Genomic DNA, 23,454 nt, shown 5'->3' with positions numbered 1-23,454 from the left:
ATTTGCAAATTACAGTGTCTGGAGACTAGGCACCTGTGAGGTGATCTGATTGAGGTGTATAAGGTCTTGAATGGTTTGAGCAAGCTCAATGCTGATGGGATTCTTCCTCTTACCCAGATTAATCGCCTGAGGGGACATAAATACAAATTGAGAAAAGACAGTTGTAGAATAGATATGCAGAAATTTGCTTTTAGCCAGCGTGTGGTTGATTGCAGGAACAAACTTCCATCTGTCATTGTAGAAGTTGGACAGCTTAAATAAATTCAAGGCAGAACTAGACACAAACATTTGGAGCGAATGGATGGGTAAAATGGGAAGGTTTGGTTTTTTTTTTGGCTGATGCTGTATAAGCTTGCTTTTTTTGCATCATTTGCTTCTGCTAATGCTAATATAGTTTAACTGATTTCAGGCAAACTGAATATTCCAAAGACTTATAGCAAGAAGAAGACATACAACAGTGCATTCAGTTATTGGAAGTTTAAATTGATGACACAGAAATGATACACTTTGTTTGAAATAAATCTAAATGATCTAAATATGAAGGAGAAAAAGAAGAGAGTAAATCACAACTTTTAAAATCTTAATTTGTCTGTAGTAGTAGTAGTGCCATTTGATGCAAGAAAGCAAGTGTATGAGCTTATGCAGCATCAGCCAAAAAAAAAAAAAAAAATCACACCACTCCCTCCAAATGCCTGTCCAGTTTCTCCTTAAATTCATTCAACCTATCAACTTCCACAACGACAGATGGAAGTTTGTTCCAGCAATTAACCACCCGCTGGCTAAAGGCAAATTTCCGCACATCTAATCTACATCTGTCTTTTCTTAATTTGAATTTATGCCCCCTTAGGTTCGTAATCTGAACAAGTGGAAGGATCCCATCAGAATTCAGCGTGCTCAACCCATTCAAGGCCTTATATACCTCGATCAGATCACTGCGCAGGTGCCTAGTCTCCAGCCACTGCAATTTGCAGAACTTAAGCCTCTCTTGGTAAGAGGATCCCTTCATTCCCCTCACCAATCTTGTTGCCGTTCTCTGTACGCGTTAAAGTAAATCTACATCCTTCCTAAAATGAGGCCTCCAGACCTGTACGCAGTACTCAAGGCATGGCCTGACCATTGCCTTATACAGACGGATAATCACCTCCTTTTCCCTGCTAGAAAAATTCCTATATATCATTGACAAAACCCCATGACCTGCCCTGGCAGCCTGTCTGCATTGTTCAGAAAACTTCATATCTGACTGCACAATTACTCCCAGGTCTTTTTCATTTTCTACCACCTTAAGTGTAGTACCACACAGTTGGTACGTTTCTCTGGGGTTACTTCTACCTATATGCAGTACTTTGCATTTGTCAAGGTTAAACTTCAGTTGCCACTTCTTAGCCCATCTGCCCAAATTATCTAGATCCTGTTGCAGTAGCACACTGCCATTACTGTCATTAACAACCCTGCCAACCTTTGTATCATCTGCAAACTTCGACATTAAGCCTGATATACCTTCATCAATATCATTGATAAATATACAAAACAACAGTGGACCTAACACCGAACCCTGTGGGACTCCACTAATAACATTAGTCCAAGAAGAGCAGCACCCATTGATTACCACCCTCTGTCTTCTCCCACTTAACCATCCTTTTATCCATTGTAGCAACTTACCCTTAATACCATTCTGCTCCAATTTGTACAATAGTCTTCCATGCACAACAGTGTCAAAAGCTTTCCTGAAATCCAAATATATGATATCAAAATTATTTTTTGCATCCAGTTCCTTTGTAACCACATCATAATATCCTATCAAATTTGTCAGACAAGACTTTCCCTTAACAAACCCATGCTGTGTCTGAATTATTGCTGCAGTCTTGTCTAGATGATCCTGCAATGCATCTTTAACCATTGACTCCATTATTTTACCCGGAACAGAAGTTAAACTAACTGGTCTGTAATTACTCGTGTCACCCTTCGATCCCCCTTTGTGAATTGGGGATACATTTGCAATCTCCAGTCCGTGGGAACCTCCCCTGAGTCCAAGGACGCTCTCATAATCATGGCTAAGGGTTTGCTTAGTTGCTTTGCTGCCTCCTTTAATATAACTGGATAGATCCCATCCACCCCAGGTGCTTTTCTTATGTTTAACTTCAACAATTTCTCCTCCACTTTGCTTTCAGTTATTACAAAATCATTAAGTATCCTGCTACAATTTGATAACCTTCTGCCATTTTCAAACCTTAATAATTCCTCATGTGTGAATGTAGATGCAAAATACTCATTGTGATTGGCAATGCTCCCCACTTCATAGGGGCCATATTGATAAACATGTAGTCTATGCATATGGTATAATGAAATGAACTTCTGGTGAATGTGGGAAATCGCCAATGAGTGATTTCTCATGGTCTCGGCCTGCATCCTCATCATTCATTCCAGTAGCTTCAATAAATGAACTTTTTTTTTTTCATTTTTAAATGAAGAAATGAAATTTGAAATGATTAAAATAAAAGTAAAAAACAATACAGAATGTTGGAATTTTTGGTCCATTAAAGAGAATTTGGTCTTCTTTCAGATTTTAGATTCATTATAATGAATCTAAAATAGCATTAGATTTATGAAATTGGCCAGTCTACCCTATAGGTTGTTATAACATACTGGAATGCTAAAAAGAGGGCCACTATAAAGAGCTTCAACTTATAAAGGACAGAGAGAACAGCACAGAATATAAATAAAAATAAAATAATATAAAAAATAGAGATGAACCAGATGAGACAGTATTGTATAGTCCATAGAAATCAATATTCCAGACTTCTGTGGCCAAACATGATAGATTAATTTTAATATGACTATAAGGTTTATAGTCATATTATTGATTTCTTTCTGTAGTACCTTTGTGTCAGCAACTTCAAGAGCCATCATGCTGAACCTTTTTCATAGTGAGAACATGTTATTATGTTACATTACATACATTTAGGTGAGATGCCCAAGGCGCCGGCAATGTACTGAACTGTCACTGAATCAATCATCATCAGATCATGCACACTTATCAACAACTTCTGGAGTGATGAATGTTGCAGGTCTTCCACAGCATGGGCATGTTCTAAGCCCTTCCTCCCCCCTTTAAATTCGCTGTCTACTTCTTAACCATGGAATAGGGACGTTGTAACCATATTCTCTCAAATAACCTTTTGTTTTAGTTCCTTTTTTCCCAAATATTGGATGACTGCACTGTGACAGAGTTTATACATCTTTCCTCATTCACACAACTTTTTTGACTTCAAGACTTGTAATTAAAAAAAAAGATGTTATTGAAACTGTATGAAACCTGGTGGATTGCTCTTTGAAGTGTTTTACATTAATTACAGAAATTTTTAATACTGAACCACTACCCTTTCATACTCAGGCCATACCCTTTGTGTACATATGTATGAGTTAGTTGGTGGGTATTGTGTTTCTACTATGAGTAGCATATTGCAGAACTGAGAGTTGGCTTTATTCTGCCTTTTCTTGATGATTCCCTTCTACTTCTCTCTCTCTCTCCCTCTCTCGGGGTAATTCAGAATTTTTTTTTTTGCTTGGTGCAGCATAAGCCTCAGGCTTTCTTGCACCATATGGCTAATAATAATAATAATAATGACATAATTCTATTCATCAGGTGAAGTTGTTACCCTATCTGATTACTTGAATGATTATTGAAAATGTTTTTATGATTAATGATTTTATTGTTTTTTAAAAATGAAAATTTGAAATAGGTTATTTTGTTATTTTTTATTGATTTTAGACAGTTAATATTTTCTTCAGAATAAGTTTTATATCAGCATTTTTGTTACTATATGCTTTTTTAGAATATTTTAATTCTGAAGTTGTTTAATTTACTTTAATTAAATTTTTTTATATTGAATTCTAGGAGTTAACCATTGGTGCAAAACATGTCCTTATTGAAGTTAGAGACACTTTAGTCTTTGAAGGTGAATTGCATAAAGGTTGTGGAACCCAGGTGTTTGATTATAGTCAGATGATACCTTTAGCTTTGTCTGAAGACTCTCCCTCGTTTGCTGAATTAACATTGTCAGAATCTAGAGAAGAGTTGGATGTACAGCCTGAAGAGCTAAATGTGCAAGATGATGGAAACAAGGATTTAATTTCTTATAGCCAAATAAAAAATGCTGTTAGTGTTTCTGAAAAAAGCTTTGACCAAGCTAGTGATATAGTAGATAATAAGAGGCCAACAGATTTGTCTTCCTTAACTAGAGTAAAACTTGTGCCATCCGAACAAGAAAGAAAAGAAAATTCTGAAGGTAATAGTAATATTCTGTTTAGATCTTGATTAATTGTTAATAGACACATTGAATAATACCAATTTTGTAATTTCTCATAGTTTAATTACATATTGCTGTATATATAAAAAAACTATATTATACTTTGAGTGAAAATAAGTTGTTTTATATAAAGCTTATTGATATATGAACTAGTTGTGGATGCATATATATTGCAGTCACATCTATTAGAAGAAATTAAAAATTATATCTCTGGGTTTGACAACTAAAACTTGGGAAAGTTATTGTTAATACTTGAATATAATTACTAGCCCTTTTGTTATGATATTTCTGTATTCATGTATTTTAATGATTTAATAACACTCTGATAGTGGATTGACAAAATAGCCTTACAAACCCACTTCTGTCACAGTGCATATCTGCTGAAATACAAACTAATGAGATCCTTCCCTAATTAAAGCCCCATCCCATGATCCAATATATTTCTCTCCAGTATATCATTGCAAACAGTTAGCATTAGTAGAGGCATACTCTCTCGAGAAACGGTGCCTTAACGTGGCGAGAGAGTTTGCATACGTTAAAGAAACTGAAAGCTATACCGTCGGGAGCTATATGCTCCCAGAAGGGCCTCCCATGGCGGAAAGGTTTCAGTGGACACGTCAGACGAAACCCGTTTCAAAAGGTCCACACACGACCTTTTCAACTAAATTGTGATCCAAGAAAGCAACGGGAAACTACTTGGATTATCTTTCCCTTGAAAACTTCAATGATAGCAAGCAAAATAAACCACAGCCCTGAGTTTCGGCATCCCTTGAATGGGACAGGGGTGCTAAGAATCTCCGAGCTTGTGTCGAAGAATTTTCTGAAACTAGCTACATGGAACGTTAGAAGCCTACTACAACCAGGAAAATTAGCCAATGCTTTACAAGAAATGGAACGCATTAACATCAACATACTTGGGCTAAGTGAAACCAAATGGCCTGGAACAAAGAAGTTTATATCAAACGACCACCACGTCTTCTGTTCCGGAGGAGAAGAGAACACCAAGCAGACGTACGGCGTCGCTTTCGTTGTCCACAAACAACTGGCCAACAAAGTCACCAGTTTCACCCCAATATCGGAACGAATCGCACTACTACAGTTAGCAGGCAATAAGATCAACCTGAATGTGCTCCAGGTCTACGCACCAACAGCGGACAAAGACGATCAAGAAATTGAATTGTTCTACGACAAGCTAAGCAACACTTTAAAGTCGCTGAAGAAGCACAACATTACGGTCATCCTTGGTGACTTTAATGCTAAAATCGGTCAAGGAAAGCTACAAAACATAGTCGGAGAACATGGCTTGGGGACATGGAATGAACGAGGCGACAGACTCGTCCAGTTCTGCCAAGAAGAAAAATTTAGCATTGCCAACACTTGGTTTAAATTACCAACTTGACGACTATACACCTGGATCTCACCACAAGACTCTGACAACAATATCATCAGGAACCAAATTGACTACATCTTAATCAACATCAAATATAAGTCAAGTGTCCTCAAGGCAAAAACTTACCCTGGAGCTGACATATCATCAGACCATAACCCAGTAATAGCAACACTACGTCTCAAATTACGAGCAGTCAAACGCACAAGCACAACAAAAAGAATCGACCTGGAGAAACTGAAGAACAACGCCAACAGGCGACAAGTAAAGCTTCATCTCAACACTACAATCAGATCGATCGAAGCAGTAACAACAGACGTGCAAGCGTTCGGGCGTTCACTCAAACAGTGCATCAATGAAACAGCAGAAACCCTGCTAGGACATCAGGCGTTGAAAAAGAAACAATGGTGGATGACCCAGCACATACTAGACCTAATGGATGAACGGAGAACATTCAAAAGCAACAACAGCTGGGAAAAATACAAAGAAATACAACAAAAGATCAAACAGGAAATCCGGAAGGAGAAGGAAAAATGGATGGAAGATCAGTGTGCAGAAATCGAAGACCTAATCAAGAAAAATGACAACTATAACCTGCACAAGAAGCTCAAAGAAGCTGGAAACATCTACAAACCGGCTCCTGTCCCAAGCTTATATACGGACAACAATCAACCTATACTAAGCAAACAAGCCAAACTCGACACCTGGAAGAGCTATATATACAATCTGTTCGGCACCGGCAGAAATGCAACAAAAACAAACACAGGAAGATAATCTCCACATATTAACATCTGAAGTGGAACATGCCATCCGAATATAAAGCCAGGCAAGGCCTGCGGACCTGATCAGATTCATGTGGAACTGCTGAAACAACTAGACTACAGCAACATCCAACAACTAATGAAATGGTTCAATCAAATCTACAACAACAACGACATTCCATCCGAATAGCTCCAATCCATCTTCGTGGCCCTACCAAAAAAGGCTACCAGCCGGAAATGCGAAGACTTCAGGCTGATCAGTCTAATGAGCCAGGTGCTAAAAGTCTTCCTCAAGGTGATTCAGCAAAGGATAAGATATAAGTGCGAAAGTGCACTAGGAAACACACAGTTCAGATTCTGCTGGGGACTAGGCACCAGAGAAGCAATTTTCTGTTTACAAATATTGCTACAAAGGTGCTATGAACATCAAAAAGACGTGTATATATGTTTTATTGATTACGAGAAAGCCTTCGATTCAGTAGACCACGACCGTCTAATTGACCGACTGAGAAAACTTGGGCTTGAAAACAACGATATCAACTTTATTACAACTCTCTACTGGAACCAAACAGCCCGGCTTCGCTATGACAATGACCTGACAGACCCAATTCCAATAAAAAAAGGCGTCCGGCAAGGCTGTCCATTATCTCCCATTCTTTTTAACATCTATTCGGAAATGATCTTCGACCAAACACTGGCTGACAAGAACATCGGCATAAAAGTTAACGGACACTACATCAATAACTTAAGATATGCCGATGACACAGCACTAATAGCAGATTCAGAACAAGATTTACAGACCATCTTGAACGAAGTGGACATAGAAAGCCAAGCATGGGGGCTACGAATCAACAAAAAGAAAACAAAGGTGATGAAGGTCAGCAGGACTGCAAGCAAAATCACGATCAAACTAAACAATGAAAAATTAGAGCAAATACACCGCTTCAAGTATCTCGGAGTACTCATTGATGACCAGCTGAACCATGAGGTCGAAATCAAAAGCAGAATTGAACAAGCCAGGCAGGCATTCACCAAGTGGAAAACCCTCCTCACCGACAGAAGCTTGAACATCATGCTCAAATTACGTACATTGAAATGCTACATCTGGCCAATACTGCTCTACGGTGTAGAAACCTGGACTCTAACATCAGCCACTACAAAAATGCTCCAGGCCTTCGAAATGTGGCTCTACCGAAGAATGCTGAAAATCCCGTGGACAGCCAAGATAACCAACGTACAGGTCCTGCACGACATGCACACGGAACGGGACCTGTTCAAAACCATCATCAGCAGGAAATGCAAATACCTAGGTCACATCGCTAGGAACCAACAAAAATATCACCTACTACCACTCATCCTGGAGGGAAAGATCAAAGGCAAGAAACGCCCAGGCAAACTGAAAATGGCATGGCTAGATAACATCAACACCTGGCTTCACATGACAACAGCACAAATTCTACACGCAACGCTAGACAGAGAACAATATCAAAACGAAGTCGCAAACGCCATTCGGCAGCATTAAAAAGAAAGAAAGAGGCATACGATGCAAGAAAGCAAGCTTATGCAGCATCAGCCAAAAAAAACCCCCTCCCATTCATTCCAAATGCCTGTCCAGCTCAGCCTTAAATTTATTTAGGCTATCAACTTCCCTGAGTGCAGTACCACACATTTGGTACGTTTCTCTTTGGTTATTGCTACCCACTTGCAGTACTTTGCATTTGTCAATGTTAGACTTTAGTTGCGACTTCTCAGCCCACTTCCCCAACTTATCTAGATACAGTTGGAGTAGCATACTTTTTTACTGTCATTAACAACCCTGCCAACTGTTGTATCATCTGCAAACTTGGACATTAAACCTGATATACCTTCATCAGTATCATTGATAAATACTGAAAACAACAATGGGCCCAACACCAAATCCTGGGGAACTCCACTAATAACATTTGTTCACGAAGAGCAGTGCCCATTGATTACCACTCTCTGTCGTCTCCCACCCAACCATCCCTTTATCCATTGTAGCAACTTATCCTTAATGCCATATCTCTCCAATTTGTACAGCATTCTTCCATGTGCAACAGTATCAAAAGCTTTCCTGAAATCCAAGTATATGATATCAAAATTATCTTTGGCATTCAATTCCTTTGTGACCATATCATAGTATCCAATCAACCTAAGACCTCTCTTTAACAAACCCATGCTGTGTCTTAACTATTAATGCAGTCGTGTCTAGATGATCCTGCAATGCTTCTTTAACCAGTGATTCTATTATTTTCCACGGAACACAAGTTAAACTAACAGGTCTATAGTTACTTGTGGCACCTTGTGAACCCCTTTGTGAATTGGTGATACATTTGCACACCTCCAGTCCATGGGGACTTCCTCAGGGTCTAACGAAGCTCTCATAATTATGTCTAAAGGTTTGCTTACTTCCTTTGCTGCCTCCTTTATGTTTAATTTCTACAATTTCTCCTCCACTTTGCTCTCAGTTATTACAAAATCACTTAGCTCTCTGTTAGAGTTTGATAAACTTCTGGCACTCCCGTCATTGAATAACTCCTCATGTGTGAATGTAGATGCAAAATACTCATTCAGTTTATCAGCTACCTGAGCATGATCATCAGTAGTCAATCCATCTATGTTAAGTGGTCCAATCTGATTCATCCCTTTCCTTCTAGAGTTTACATAAGTAAAGAACTCTTTGCTGTTTTTCTTTGCATCCTTTGCCAAGGATTTCTCGTAATCTGCCTTTGCCTGCCCAACCTCCTTTGTGACTTGATTACAGACTAGTTTATATCTGCCGTAGGCTTTTGTGTCACCTGATACTTTATATGCATCCCATACATTTTTCTTCTCTGTCACAAGCCTCATTAGTTCATCTGACATCCATTTAGGCCTTAACCTTGAACAGTATTTCTTAGTTGGAATGAAACGCCTAGTAGCCTCCAAAATTAAGTCCCTGATGGCTTTCCATTTAGAATTAAACTTTGGTAACATCATCAGTTGATCCCACTGTACAGAATTTTAAAACTGTGTGAGACCTCTGTAGTCACCTTTACGAAAGCAATAGCCCTTCCCTTTATCCTTAATGGTAGTTACATCATTAAGTAATTCCCACATCAGTACATTGTGATCACTGTCACCCAGTGGTTCCTTTATCTGCAAATTCTTAATGCATGAATAATCACTGCTGATAATCAGATCAAGAGTATTATTCCCTCTGGTTGCCTCTTGAACAAGTTGCTGTAGAAAACAGTCATTCAGTAAATCAAAAGTCTTGCTAGTGTGCGAGTGATCTACCCACAAGTTCCAGTCGATATCTGTAAGGTTAAAATCCCCATTATAAGACATTCTGATTTACTGGCCCACTCTATTTGTCTGCACAATTGCTCATTATACTCATCAGATTCATTAGGCCTATAACACACACCTACTCTCATTTTTCCTTTCTCAGTGTTTATGTCACACCAAACAGACTCAACATTGCATTGTCCACCAACTGTTTAACTGGTTTTTCAAAAAAAATAAAAATAAACTTCTTTTAATTAAGTTTTAGTTAGAACTTCCTGTGTTTTTGAGCATCTTTATGATTTCACTGTAAAACAGCAGTTCATTATCAGATTTTAGGTAAGTTTTATTACTGATGTTAGAACAATTTAATTTCTTTTAATTACAACAGGTGTATTGACTAAAATCAATAAGAATCCCATCTGATATATATATTAATAATTTTAATGCTTATTTAACTTACTCCATATTATATAAAGAACTACTAAGTTCAGATAACTAGATAACTTTGAATATAAATGCTTACCTTTATTTATTTTTTTTTTTCAAGTTACTGCTTATGGACAAAACACATATAAAATTACTTATGTATATGAATTTTAGTGCTCAAGAAACAAATTATTCAAGCTAAGCAATTTTATGATTTCATCTGACTTTCGTTTCAGCAACTTGTTTGAACTTGGTTATATTTGTCTGCATTCTCACTTGAATGGCAGATGGTTGCCTTTTGTTGGTTTGGGTATGTGCATGGTTTATAACTTGTTTCTTTATGCTAAAATTCATCTATGTAAGTAATTTTAGTGTGTTTTATCCATAAGCAGTACCTTGAAAAAAATAATAATAAAAATAGGTAAGTGTATACTTATATTCAAAGTTAACTTACTTCATACAATTGAAATCATGTCTATTACAGTTAATGTTTACTGGCAGTATAGAGTTGTCAAGTGTTTTGTATTCTTTAAAGGCAAAGGGAATTACCTTTGCCAGAGTGACTTTCTTTGCCACTGAAGGAGGTCCCTCTACATCTGGGACCTCCTTCAGTGGCAAATTTTACCCATGACCACCAGAACTACTCCATCTCTCCCATCTAAATGTTTGAGAATTAGTAGAGTTGATCCTTCATTTGATAACATTTCCATTAAGCTGACTTTATACTCCGGCATGACCACCAGGTCAGAGTGGAGTTTACAATAAATCAGTCATAATGTTAATTGTATTTAGCAGTCACAGGCTTGAACCCCAGTCCACTCAAAGAGCGTGTGCTACTGCACTCGCGCTCCTGACCGCTTGGCTATGTCAGGCTTCTTATCTTGATCTTAACCCTGTTGTTTGACCTCATGATGATGTGTACAGAAAAAGAATTTGACTCACTTTAAGGCGCCTCCGTAGCCAGATGGGAAGGAGCAGCAGTGCGTAGCACACGCTTCTTGATTAGACCGGGGTCCGAGCCCGTCACCACCAAATACGGAGGATGCGGAAAGGTCAGGGAATGACCACCGCATATCCCGGAGCAATATTGCCTTAGTTGCTAATGCTCCTAAAAACCAAATAACAAACAACACAGACTCACTTTAATTTCAAGTAGACCTGTTATCATTGCTTTCAACAATTTGTTCTGCCTTTTTAAAAATTTTATTATTTTTATTATAGCTGTGTGCTTATTTTATGTTATTGCTGATTCTTATACCATGTTAATCCCTCTAGCTTGTCTTTACTTGGGTATTGCCCTATCTTGTTTGGATGGCAATAAATTATATATTTTATATATATATAAAGTATTTTGTATGAATGAAAGCACAAATAAAGTACCCCTGTGTGTGCTATATTTAATCTTTAAATTCAGACAGTTTTCTTTTCATGTATTATGTATGTCCCATTATATTTTACAAAGTCTGTTCATCCTCTGTACATGTACGTCTTTTATTAATCATAATTAAGCCACTAATATGGTGCTTAAATATTTTATATTTACACACGTAGATATGCATTTAATTTGCAAACTGGGTGGGCTTGTAAGTATAACGTTAATAACCCTAATGTGATCTGAATAAGGCGTTGTTGTAGGTACAGCTGTAATTATTTTATTATATTAGTTCCTTAATTATACGATTATTTAGGAAGTGAAAGAGCAGCAAGGCTCAGTATGTCCTACGTTATTGATCAATTTTAAAAATAATGAGAGAAATTGCCTCAATATATGCATGTAGGACGTTTCTTCACTAACACTCTCCTTGAATTTAAATGAATATTAAAATAACAAAATGAATTCTACCCTCAGAGGAAACCATTAGTGATCCAATGTACCCAGCATCCGTGGTCTGAGAGCTCTAAACAGTCACCAAAATACATCAGAACTCCAACAAACAACAATGAGCGGGAGAAGACATTGTCTATAAATTAAAAATGAATACAAATGACTTCCGAAAATTCTAAAAACTTATTTACTTTCCTTAAGTGGATGGGACTTTTCGACCTTAGTCATGATCACAGGATAGTAAACTTAAAATGAATTGGTGAATTTATATATGAGAGATTATTTTCTGTCATGGAGCATGTGTGTCCTGGTCTTTTACATATATGCTCCATGATAGCGAATAATCTCTCATGTATGAATTCAACAATTCATTTTAAGTTTCCTATGATCACAACTAAGGTCAAAAAGTCCTGTCCATTTAAGGAAAGTAAATAAGTTTTTAGAAAGTCATTTGTATTCATTTTTAATTTATAGACACAATGTCTTCTCCCACTCGTCATTTATTGGAGTTCTGATGTATTTTGGTGATGGGTTTAGAGCTCTTGGATCACAGCTGCCGGTACATTGGATCGCTAATGGTTTGCCTCCAGGGGTGTAGAATTCATTTCATTATTTCAATGTTTGTTCAAATTCTAGGAGAGCATTAATGAAGAAACGTCCTACATGCATATATTGAGGCAATTTCTCTCATTATTTTGATAGTTAATTATACGATGAAGTATGTTACAACCCTATCTTGGAGACTTCTTCAGTAGAAAGTAAAAGGTAGTTATTTACAAAAAGTTTGCATATCCAAATGGTTATTTAATGTGGGTTCAGGAGAGTATAAGACAGTAAAGAGTTATTAGATAATTTACATTGATGAGAAATTACATATCAATCCCATTTAGGAAAATTTGGGAAAGTTAGGACTAGTATGAGGTAGTTTTTGTCTGTTTAAATGTGAATTTTTGTAGATAGCTAATTTTAACTTTTTACTGAAGAAGTCCCCAATCATCTGGTTTATTAATTTCTATTAAATGTCTTTGTCTTATGTATTGTCTTAATTGTTATATGACTGACCCTACTAGTTAAGTTAGGGACTTGCTGTACTACTAAACAGAACAAGATACAAATTACCAGTAATATAATTTTTATGTAATTATTTTCTTTTATTAAAATATTAATATTGGTTTCCTGATAACAGAAAGAAGCATACCCGATTTTGCTGATATGCCATTGGCGATTGCCTCATCACCAATTCGTTGCATGTCAAAGGAGAGGTAAGATAATGAATTCTATCTGTATTTTGTTTTAAATTTGTTTTTTGTCACTAAATTATCTCTCTTACCCTTGTGTTTTATCCTTTTATTTTGAAGACTAAATGCACAAGGCGTAATATGTTATGGGTTGAATTTAACTATATAATATTGGTGTAAATACACCATAGTTTACCCATAAGTTTAACTACATAAGTAGTGTAAAGGCATTGTTTGATTTTATCACATATTGTGGCTACCTTCACAACGAGATATCAGGTGGCTACCTTCACAACAAGATACCAGGTATTGCACTACTTCAAATAAAAAATGCTTCTCTAATAGAGGAGACTACTGTTATTTATTCTCAGTGGGCACCACCACCCAGATGGCACAGTTTCAGAGCTTGTTAGCTCACTCAACGGGGGGGGGGGGGCGGGCAGGTATCCTGGTAATGCAAACATTCCATCATGGTTGCAAAGTTAATTCCACAATATGAGAGATGCCAGATGGTGTAGATAATAATATTTTGAAGACTAAATGTGCAAGGCGTAATATATTATGGGTTGAATTTAACTATATAATATTGGTGTAAATATACCATAGTTTACCCATAAGTTTAACTACATAAATAGTGTAAAGGCATCGTTTGATTTTTATCTCATATTGTGGCTACCTTCATTGGTGGGCGGGCGGGCAGGCATGTACCCTGGTAATGCAAACATGCCACCAGGGTACCTGCCCGCCCACCGATGAGTGAGCCAACAAGCTCCGAAATGGTGCCGTCTGGGTGGTGGTGGTGCCCACTGAGAATAAATAACGGTAGTCTCCTCTATTAGAGAAGCTTTTTTTTTTTTTTTTTAAATGGAAACCCCAAACACGAAAGGTATCAAAACCTATAGTACTTAGTACCGTGCATGGGTTGAAAGAGAAGTATGGGGGGGATGCCGGAAACTTTGCTCTAGAGACTAAACATGGGTTTCACCACTTCAAGCCTCTAATAAGCAAAGTGGTGGTATTGCACCGGTCAATGAGAGTCATCTAAGTGTTTATTCGAAGTAGTGCAATACCTGATATCTCGTTGTGAAGGTAGCCACAATATGAGATAAAATCAAACGATGCCTTTACACTACTTATGTAGTTAAACTTACGGGTAAACTATGGTGTATTTCACCAATATTTTATAGTTTATCCTTTTATATATCGTATCCTTATATCGTATCGTTTTCAAATTATGTTGAAGGGAGGATTAATATACTATGCTGAATTATAGTAAGTCATATTTAAGAAGTCCTTTTCTTTAAGAAATATTTATGAAGTCCTTTTCTTTATATTTTGCAATGATAGCAAACATTTTTTTGGCAAATATGCATGCATCTACAGTCGATTCCAGTTATTTGGGACATATCGGGACTAGTGAATTTTAGCCCGATTAAGTGGCTGCCCCAATTATGTGAAGTTTCATGTAAATAGTTAAAAATACAGCTTTACAATTGATTTTCTGAACAATCAAATTGCATTACAATGGATTCACCATAGTGAAGTACTGTTGACTATATGATATGTAGTAAGCACCGGTCATTGTGAATTGAAGTTTAATTGAAGTTTAATTCTATTAAACAGCGATTCTAATTAGTGAAAATAGGAGGAATATTATCCACAGGCTATAAAAATATACTGTATTAAGTACAAATTTACACTTTATTATGTTACCAATTAAAAAAATTAAATGATACGTGAAAATCGGAAGAATATTTTCCACGGGTTAGCGAAATAAAAATAAATTTACGCTTAAGTGCATAGCTTAATTAATATGTACTGTAATATGGAAATACTAACTAGTTGACATTTCTGTTCACTGACATTTGTGGGTGGGGTTTAAAATTTAAAAAAGTAAAAAAAGATAGGCAATCAACAACAAAGAACACGGCACACACAAATTGCAAGTAACACATAGTGCAGGTGAGAATGGAGTAACAAGTTACGAAGCTTAAAAAATAGGAATGAAGAGCAGATTGTGAAAATTAGTTTTTTTATGTGATTGGAGCACTAACAGAAAAGCCCAATAAACAGAGGACTGCTAATTGTTTTATGTTTGTTACCTACAGAAATCTGACCGAACCACGTGGTAAGGTCAAAACAATTGTAGGGTAATCTCGAGTGCTGTGGTCTCCTGCCCCGATTAAATGGCACGTTGTCCCAATTAAGCAAAGTAAACCCTGGCTATTTTCTCGATTGGGTTCTGTTCTTTAAGATTTGTCCCAAATAAACGGCTGCCCCGATTAACCGGTGGCCCAAATAACTGGAATCCACTGTATATTTTACATTTGTGAGGTAAATGACCGTACATTCCTAAACTGATGATGACAGGTGAAATTTCAGTAGTCAGAGTAGTTTCAGTTTCAAGAAAGGGGATTATTGTGGACTAACAAATTCTTTCACTCTATCAGTTGAGGCAAAATATACAAGCATACAGTTGTGTTAAGGGGAACTTTCTGAGGCACTCATCATTGAAGCAGCAAGTGCATCTATTCCATTTAGGCAGTACTGCACAAGGAGGTTGTTGTTGTTGTTATTTGGTTTTTAGGAGCATTAGCAACTAAGGCCATATTGCTCCGGGAATATGCGGTGGGCATTCCTTGACCTTTCCGCATCCTCCGTATATGGTGGTGACGGGCTCGAACCCCGGTCTAATCAAGAAGCGTGTGCTACGCACTGCTGCTCCTTCCCACCTGGCTACGGAGGCGCCACACAAGGGGGTTTCAAGATGAATGAAAGTGGATTTAGTACGCTTGATAGTACAGAAGAAGGAAAAATGTGACAGTTATATAGCGACAGGTTTAGACTTGGATTGGTGTAATAATTGCAAGTTGATTTGTTATAAAAATTGATAGGGATTAAGCATGTAAAAGCTGAATATACATATGCATAACACAAAGAGTTTTATTCATATGTAAATGCAAAGAGGAAAAGAGTAAACCAGATAGGGATTTTGCTTGATGGAAACAGTACAAATCATGAATAATCTGATTATTTGGTTAATGAGCTGAAAAGATATTGTCACATAAGTAAGTCCCTTTTGGGCTGAAAATATTGCTTCTCCAATCCAAGGGGAGAAGTAACCCCCTTGCATTGGTGAAGTGCTATTGTCTTACCAATGTACTTTTTGTACATTGGCAAGACAATAGCTAAGCTAAGGATGAGTTAAGTTTGAATTCAGTGGTGAAAGGTTCATGGAATCTATGGTCAAGGATGTTTTACAGGATCAGCATAAGAGATATACAAATATCTTAAATGAATGACAACACAATTTTGTAAAAAAAAAAAAAAAAAAAAAGATCTTGCACAATGTTTACAGAGGATGCAAGAAACAAATTTGACATGATTCTACTTACTAGGAGGTTGCTGTACAGACTGGGGCATATTAGGATATGGGAAAGATCCTATGGAGAATTGAGGGATGGCAGGAAAGAAAGAAAGAAAGAGAGAGAGAGAGAGAGAGAGTGAGAGATATTATTTATGCTATAAATGGTTGCAAAGTGGGTGAGAGTTATAAGTGGGATCCCCAAAGGTTTGGAGGGATGGATTGCTCTTATTTCTGATTTTCTTGAATGATATTGATGAGAGAATAAAGAGTATGATTTTGAAATTTGCACATGATCTGGATATTGATTAATGAATGAATGCCAGTCTGGGCTTATTTTAAATGATTTCAGTAAGATTCGTGGATGGTTGAAGAGATGGCAAATATGTTTTAAAGCTGCCAAATGTAAGAGAAATAAAAAATAACAAATATTAATAACTATATTTGGAAAATAATAATAACCTGAGAATAACTTATGAGAAAATGAAGAGCTGAAGAATGTAAGTGGGGGGGAGGACGAGACGTGGTTGTTAGGTTAGTCAGGCATGACTATTGTAACAACCATACCTGTGTAAGTAGATAGCCAGGGAGGTGCATAGTGTTGTATCTTGTTTACCCCTTTGTATCTAGAAGAAGGTTGTTATTGTTCCATGAGATTAGTGAATGGAGTGACTGCATTTATAATAGTGTTGAGGTCTGGAGACTGTATCTAAAGAAGTACGTTGAACTTCTTGAAAAGTTCAAGAAATGGACGATTGCCTAAAGGAGTGTCCACATGAGAAGATCATAGAATGTGAGGCTCCAAAGATGTGGGTTATAGCATTTGGAAATTGGGCTCAGGAAGTTAACTGGTCTGTATTGTCAGCCACTGGAATAAAATACCTTCCTGAATGGTCAAGGTTGATAGTATAATGAAATTTAAGGAGAAACTGCATTTTGTCAGTGCGAAGAGTATGATAAAAGTAGATACATGTTGTATGGACAAGTTTTTTTTTTTTTTTTTTTTTTTTTTTAAGTGTGGCTTTCTTGCATCTTTTGGCCTTTGTTAATACTAACCTATTTCAGTCATAACTGAAATTATATATCTGGGATGGAATTAAAAAATAAGTTTATTGAGGTGGATTGGATGTGATAGAATTCCACATACTTTACTTGAGAGCACTTAACTAATTTAGCACCAAACTAAATTTAACTAACTTAGCACCAAACTAAATTTACCATAATTTTGGTCTACTTTCTAAAACAGTAAAAGAATCAGTACATGCAAACTAATGTGATGTAATGAACTTCTGTTCTTTCCACATTCTAATGAGAAATTGGTGAAAACTTGTATTTTGAGCTTTCTGGTTTATTGTGGTTGTTTCTGAATGATTTCATCTGCTGCCTTAATATTAAACATTTTTTCTCCATAAATCAGATATACCAAGTTGTAATTGCATTTAAACCTTTAATTCAGATTTAGATTTGATTCAGTTTATTATATTAGAACATTTTGAACATACATTAGAACAAAATTAGAATATTTTGATGAGATTGTACACAGAGGGATTTATACCAGAATAGATACTTGCATTTTGTGATTCATTCTGTTTCATTCTTATACCGGCTCTCTTGGTTGATGAGTTAGCAGATGCTAGTTTTAATTTAAATCAACTTTTTGTTTTATTGTTATTAGAAGTTTACTCATGATGGCATTTGTTATTATTACTAGTTTAAATACAGATGTATAACATTTTGATGATTTACCCACACACACACACACACACACACACACACACACATCCTGCATTTCAAGATCAGGTCAGTAACTCGTGACTCTCTCATGGTACATTTGGTTGTGCACACCTTTAATAAGGATTCATTCTGTTTTCATTCCCGTACCAGCTTTCTTATTTGATGATTTAGTAAATGCCATAATTTAAATTTAAAATTAGCTTCATATTTTGTTCTTATTAGAGGGTTATCCATGATGAAACTTGTTATTATTAGTAGTTTAAAGAATAGCTGGAGGTGATGTTATCACATATGTTATTAGTAAACTAAATGGGAATACTATAGTAAAGTGTAAAATAATTGCTACATAAACAAGCTTTGATGTTGATATTAAGCTTAAGCCCATGACCAATATCTAAGTAGACATGCTTCTGTTTGTGCAGAATTAGGGTCAACTCGTGTGGGGTTTATTAACTGAAATATGACTTTGTATTAAAAATCTGAGGTCAAATTTTGTGCCGATTCAACTTATACTACAATATATGGTAATGATAAAAAATCACAATTAAATGTATAAATTTTTAAAGGGTATACTGAATTTAACTCTTATTAATTACCATATTTTTTGAAGGCATAGACCCCGAGAGAAAGAGAGATCAGTATCATCAAGTGCTCTTGAGCAAGGAGAAATACATAAGGAAACTGGCATCAGGTAAGGTTCAGGTTAAGATTTTTAAAGAATATAAACATGAAAAGATTTGGGAAGATAAGCTATTATAGCATATGTGCTTAATGCACCCGTTGTCTTCACCACATCTGTCCATTCATCGGCATGTGACAGCTTGACTCACATGGACAGATTTTCGTGAAATTTTATGTTTTGGCCTTTGAAAAAGATTTGCCAAGCCATTCCAAATGTCATTAAAATCAGACTAGCAGAAATCGGGTAATTATTATTATTATTTTTTTTTAATTTACCATCCTCATGTAATCTACTCCCAATGGATAGATTTTCATCAATTTTATATTTAGGTTTTTTAGAAGATCTCTTGAGTCATCCCAAACTCCGTTAAAATAAGATCAATAGAAATTCAATTATTATTTCTTTGTCTGACCATCCACATGTAATAACAATGGATGGATTTTCATAAAATTTTATATTTAGATCTTTCAGAAAGAATAGGAATGTCAGAGACACATTGGACAGAAGAAGGAACAATGGATATGACAGAAGGAAGAATATTTTACTCAGGGAGAAAAGACAACATACATAGAGGAGTCGCTTTCATAGTAAAGAAATATCTATTAAATTCAATAATAGGAATTCACCCACACAGCTCAAGAATGATAAGTTTAAGAATAAAAGGTAAAGGAAAAGGAACCTTCATAAAAATAATCCAGGTATATGCCCCAGACTCTTCGCATGATGATACAGAGACAGCTGCCTTCTATTCAGACCTACAAGAAACCATAGATAACACAAACAAAAAAGATATTTTAATAATAATGGGAGACTTTAACTTGAAAGTTGGAGGCTTTTCGACAGACTTCAGTGACGTATTAGGAAAGTTCAGGATAGGAAATAGAAATGAGCGAGGAGAAGAACTCTTGAACTTCTGCAAAGAAAGTAAACTATTAAATACAAAAAACTGCATCGACTACATTTTAATAAATAACTGGAAATCATTCATTCAAAATGTTAAAACTCTTAGAAGTACAGATTTTGACACCGACAATGAACTGCTAGCAGCAACAATTAAATGGAAATTTAAAAATAAGAAGCCAAAGAACAATAGCGCAACATTAAATATATCACGATTTGAAGAAGACAAAATAAAGGAAATTTATGGGAAAACACTGCAAGAAAAATTAAAAGATATAAACTATTCATCATCTGTGGAAAATATATGAGAGAAAACTAAACAAATGACTAAAGATGCAGCCTTAGAAACCTTGGGAACAAAACCAGATAATCCTTGGATTACAGCAGAAATTTTAGATGTATGGACTGAAAAAAGACAAATGAAAAACCTCCTAAACAAAGAAAATAGTCAAGAAAAAAGAGAAAAATATAAAACCCTAAAAAACAAAATAGACACTTCATCTGTGATACTACTAAAAAACACTGACTCAATTCAATAAAATGCCTTTATTATAATAATGTAAAAATAAAAATATAAAATAACATAAAATTATATGCGTACTGATCATATAAACTGTTTATTAAAATAATAATAAAATAAAATAAAATGATGTATAACAAGAATAAAATGCGATAAAATATAAAGTTAAAAAATGCTAAAAAAGATGTTTAAAATCACTAAGAACCACTAGAACAGGAGCTTTTGGCAGCAGCAGCTGCCTTCATCAGCAATAATGGTTACAGGCTATCTGACAATCTATATATATACATATGTCTCAGCAGGTCCATGACACGAACTATGGCATCTGTGCATGGTTCACTTTTCATGCATTGGAACCAGAAATTGGATGGATTTTCTTGTTATGCATCATTTTATTTTATTATTATGTTAATATACAGTTTATACGATCAGTACGCATATAATTTTATGTTATTTTATATTTTTATTTTTACATTATTATAATAAAATTGAGACTATAAAATAAAATAATCGACTACATTATTATAATAATAGAGTTGAGTCAGTGTTTTTTAGTAGCATCACGGATGAATTATAGAGTTCCTGACTCCAGAGGCCTCTTCAATGAATAAAATAGACTACCTATGTAAAGCTTCTAAAAGGAAATGGTTAGAAGACAAAGCAAAGCAGTGTGAAGAGGCAAATAAACGTTATGACTCTAAAACAACTTACCAGGTTATAAAGGAACTCTCTGAAACATACATCCCGAAAATACTGACGACGAAAAATAAAAACAATATAAAAACAGGAAATATGCAAGAAATTAAAAAAATATGGAAAGAATATTACCAAACCCTGTTCAAAGGGGAAAGAAAAATGCTCTTGCCTTAAATAATAGAAGAGATAAAGCACCCTCGAAAACAAAAGAAGTTCAGAAAGCAATTAGCCAAATGAAGAATGACAAGGCACCCGGAAATGATGGCATCCAAGCAGAACTATGGAAATTTGGAGGCGATGCAATGTTAAAACACCTCGCACAATTGTTTAATCTAATTTTATTTACAGGTGATATACCAGAAGACTGGAAAAGTGGAATAATAGTACCTATACACAAAGAAGGAGATAAAGAAAATTGTCAGAATTATAGACCCTTAACACTTTTAAATCATATATATAAAATTTAATGAAGCAACTACAATGAATATATAAAAAATTTAATGAAGCAACTACAAAAAATCCCACTTGATCATGAAATAATCATGTTTGTAAACAATTTCTACAAAAATACAAGAGCAATAGTAAAATTCAACAACCTTAAAATAGAGAAATTTGAAATAGAGAAAGGAGTCATGCAGGGATGCCTTTTGTCTCCATATCTATTTAATATCTACCTAGAACTAATGAAATCAATTGAAGAAAAAAGAGGCACAATAATAAATGGAAAAAATATAAACCACATAAAATATGTAGATGATATTGTGATTTTAACAGAAACCAAAGAACAACTAAAAGAAATATTAACAAACTTCGATAAAGCAAGCAATAATTATGGAATTAATATTAATATAAATAAAACCGACACAATATAATAGCGTAGCTTAATTTAATTTATTATGATTAATACGCTATTATATTGTGTCAGTTATAAATGTATAACTGACACAATATAATAGCGTGTCAGTTAAAAATTAAGCTACGCTATTATATTGTGTCAGTTATAAATGGTACTTTAAGAGATCTACAATTTTCGAATTGTTATAAATAAAACCAAAATAATTCAAATCGGAAAAAATGTAGAAGACATAAACAAACATCCAAAATCAACAAATAGAACAAGTAGAAAAATTTGTATACCTGGGCTCTCTAATAACCAGAAACCTAAGTAATATTGACCAAATTAATCACAGACTGAACATTGGATGGACAAACATGAACAAACTCAAAAACATATGGAATAGCAATAAAATCTCAAATGGTCTAAAAACTAAACTATATGAAACTGTCATCATACCCACAGCAATTTATGGATCAAAGAATTGGAGAATAAATAAGAAAGAAAGGCAAAATATAATGTCATTTGAAATGAGATGTCTAAGGAAAATCAATAAAACAAATTGGAGAGAACATAAAACTAATGAACAAGTAAGGAGAGATCTAAATTTTGAATGCGGAATAATAGAGCAGATCTACAAAAAACAACTTCAGTGGTTTGGACATGTGAACCGGATGAAACAACACAGGCTGCCTAATGTAGTACTGACAGGAAGAACTGGAGATAAGAGACCACCAGGAAGACCCAAAAGAGAATGGCTCCAATGCCTAAAGGAAAACATAGACTTTTAGAGCTATCAACAAATGATGCAAGGTTCAAGAGATCAACAACAATGGAGGATGATATCTAAATAGCGACTCAACCTGTGCCAGATGGAAGAGTAGAACAATGAAGAGAAAGAATTGTTGAACATTCCGACATTTTATTAAAATCAGAGTTTTAGAATAAGAATATATATATAAGCTATATATATATATTGTATATTGGAGCTGAAACAGTGCATGTTACACTGAAAGGACAGAATTCATGGGATACCTGGTTCCTGGGCAATGCGATGCTGTCATTCACCGCTTATCAGGTGGTATATAGGTACACTGCATTCACATAGACGGTAATTCGATGTCAGTATGGATAAACACCGTGAATTAACCAACTTTGAAAGAGGGATGATAGTGAGTGCCTGACGCATGGGTCACTATCATGGAGGTGGTACAGAAATTGCACTATCTCCATTCGACAGTATCAAGAGTGTATCGGGAATATGCCATTTTTGGAATAACATCTCATCATGGACAGAGCTGTGGGTGGAGAAAGGTGGTGGACGAATGTGGCCGTTGACATATGTCTCACATTTTGTTTCAGCCAACCAGAGAGCGACAGTGGCACAAATCACTGCCGATAACACTTTTGTGAACTAGTGGACTCAGTGACTCACCGTGTGACTGCCTTTATCTAGGTGAAAGTTTGGCCTACCCGTTACTAGGTAGGTAT

The 23,454-nt window shown here is 35.6% G+C and overlaps 1 protein-coding gene across 3 annotated transcripts in view; it reads left to right on the top strand.

Moving 5' to 3' along the window:
• Positions 1-23,454, top strand: part of LOC150086434 (katanin-interacting protein-like) — a 351,533-nt gene that overhangs the window by 126,235 nt on the left and 201,844 nt on the right. For all 3 annotated transcript variants that reach the window (XM_090372573.1, XM_090372572.1, XM_090372571.1), the window contains 3 exons: positions 3,896-4,286; positions 13,181-13,256; positions 18,941-19,021. In XM_090372573.1, coding sequence (XP_090228699.1) covers positions 3,896-4,286; positions 13,181-13,256; positions 18,941-19,021 — 548 coding nt within the window. The remainder of the gene's footprint in view (positions 1-3,895; positions 4,287-13,180; positions 13,257-18,940; positions 19,022-23,454) is intronic.

Source organism: Mastigoproctus giganteus, chromosome 4 (genome assembly GCF_048544385.1).
Source record: "Mastigoproctus giganteus isolate SK-2022 chromosome 4, ASM4854438v1, whole genome shotgun sequence".
NCBI lineage: Eukaryota > Metazoa > Arthropoda > Arachnida > Uropygi > Thelyphonidae > Mastigoproctus > Mastigoproctus giganteus.
Note: the sequence above shows the minus strand (reverse complement) of the source record. Positions and strands in the feature narration are given on the sequence as shown.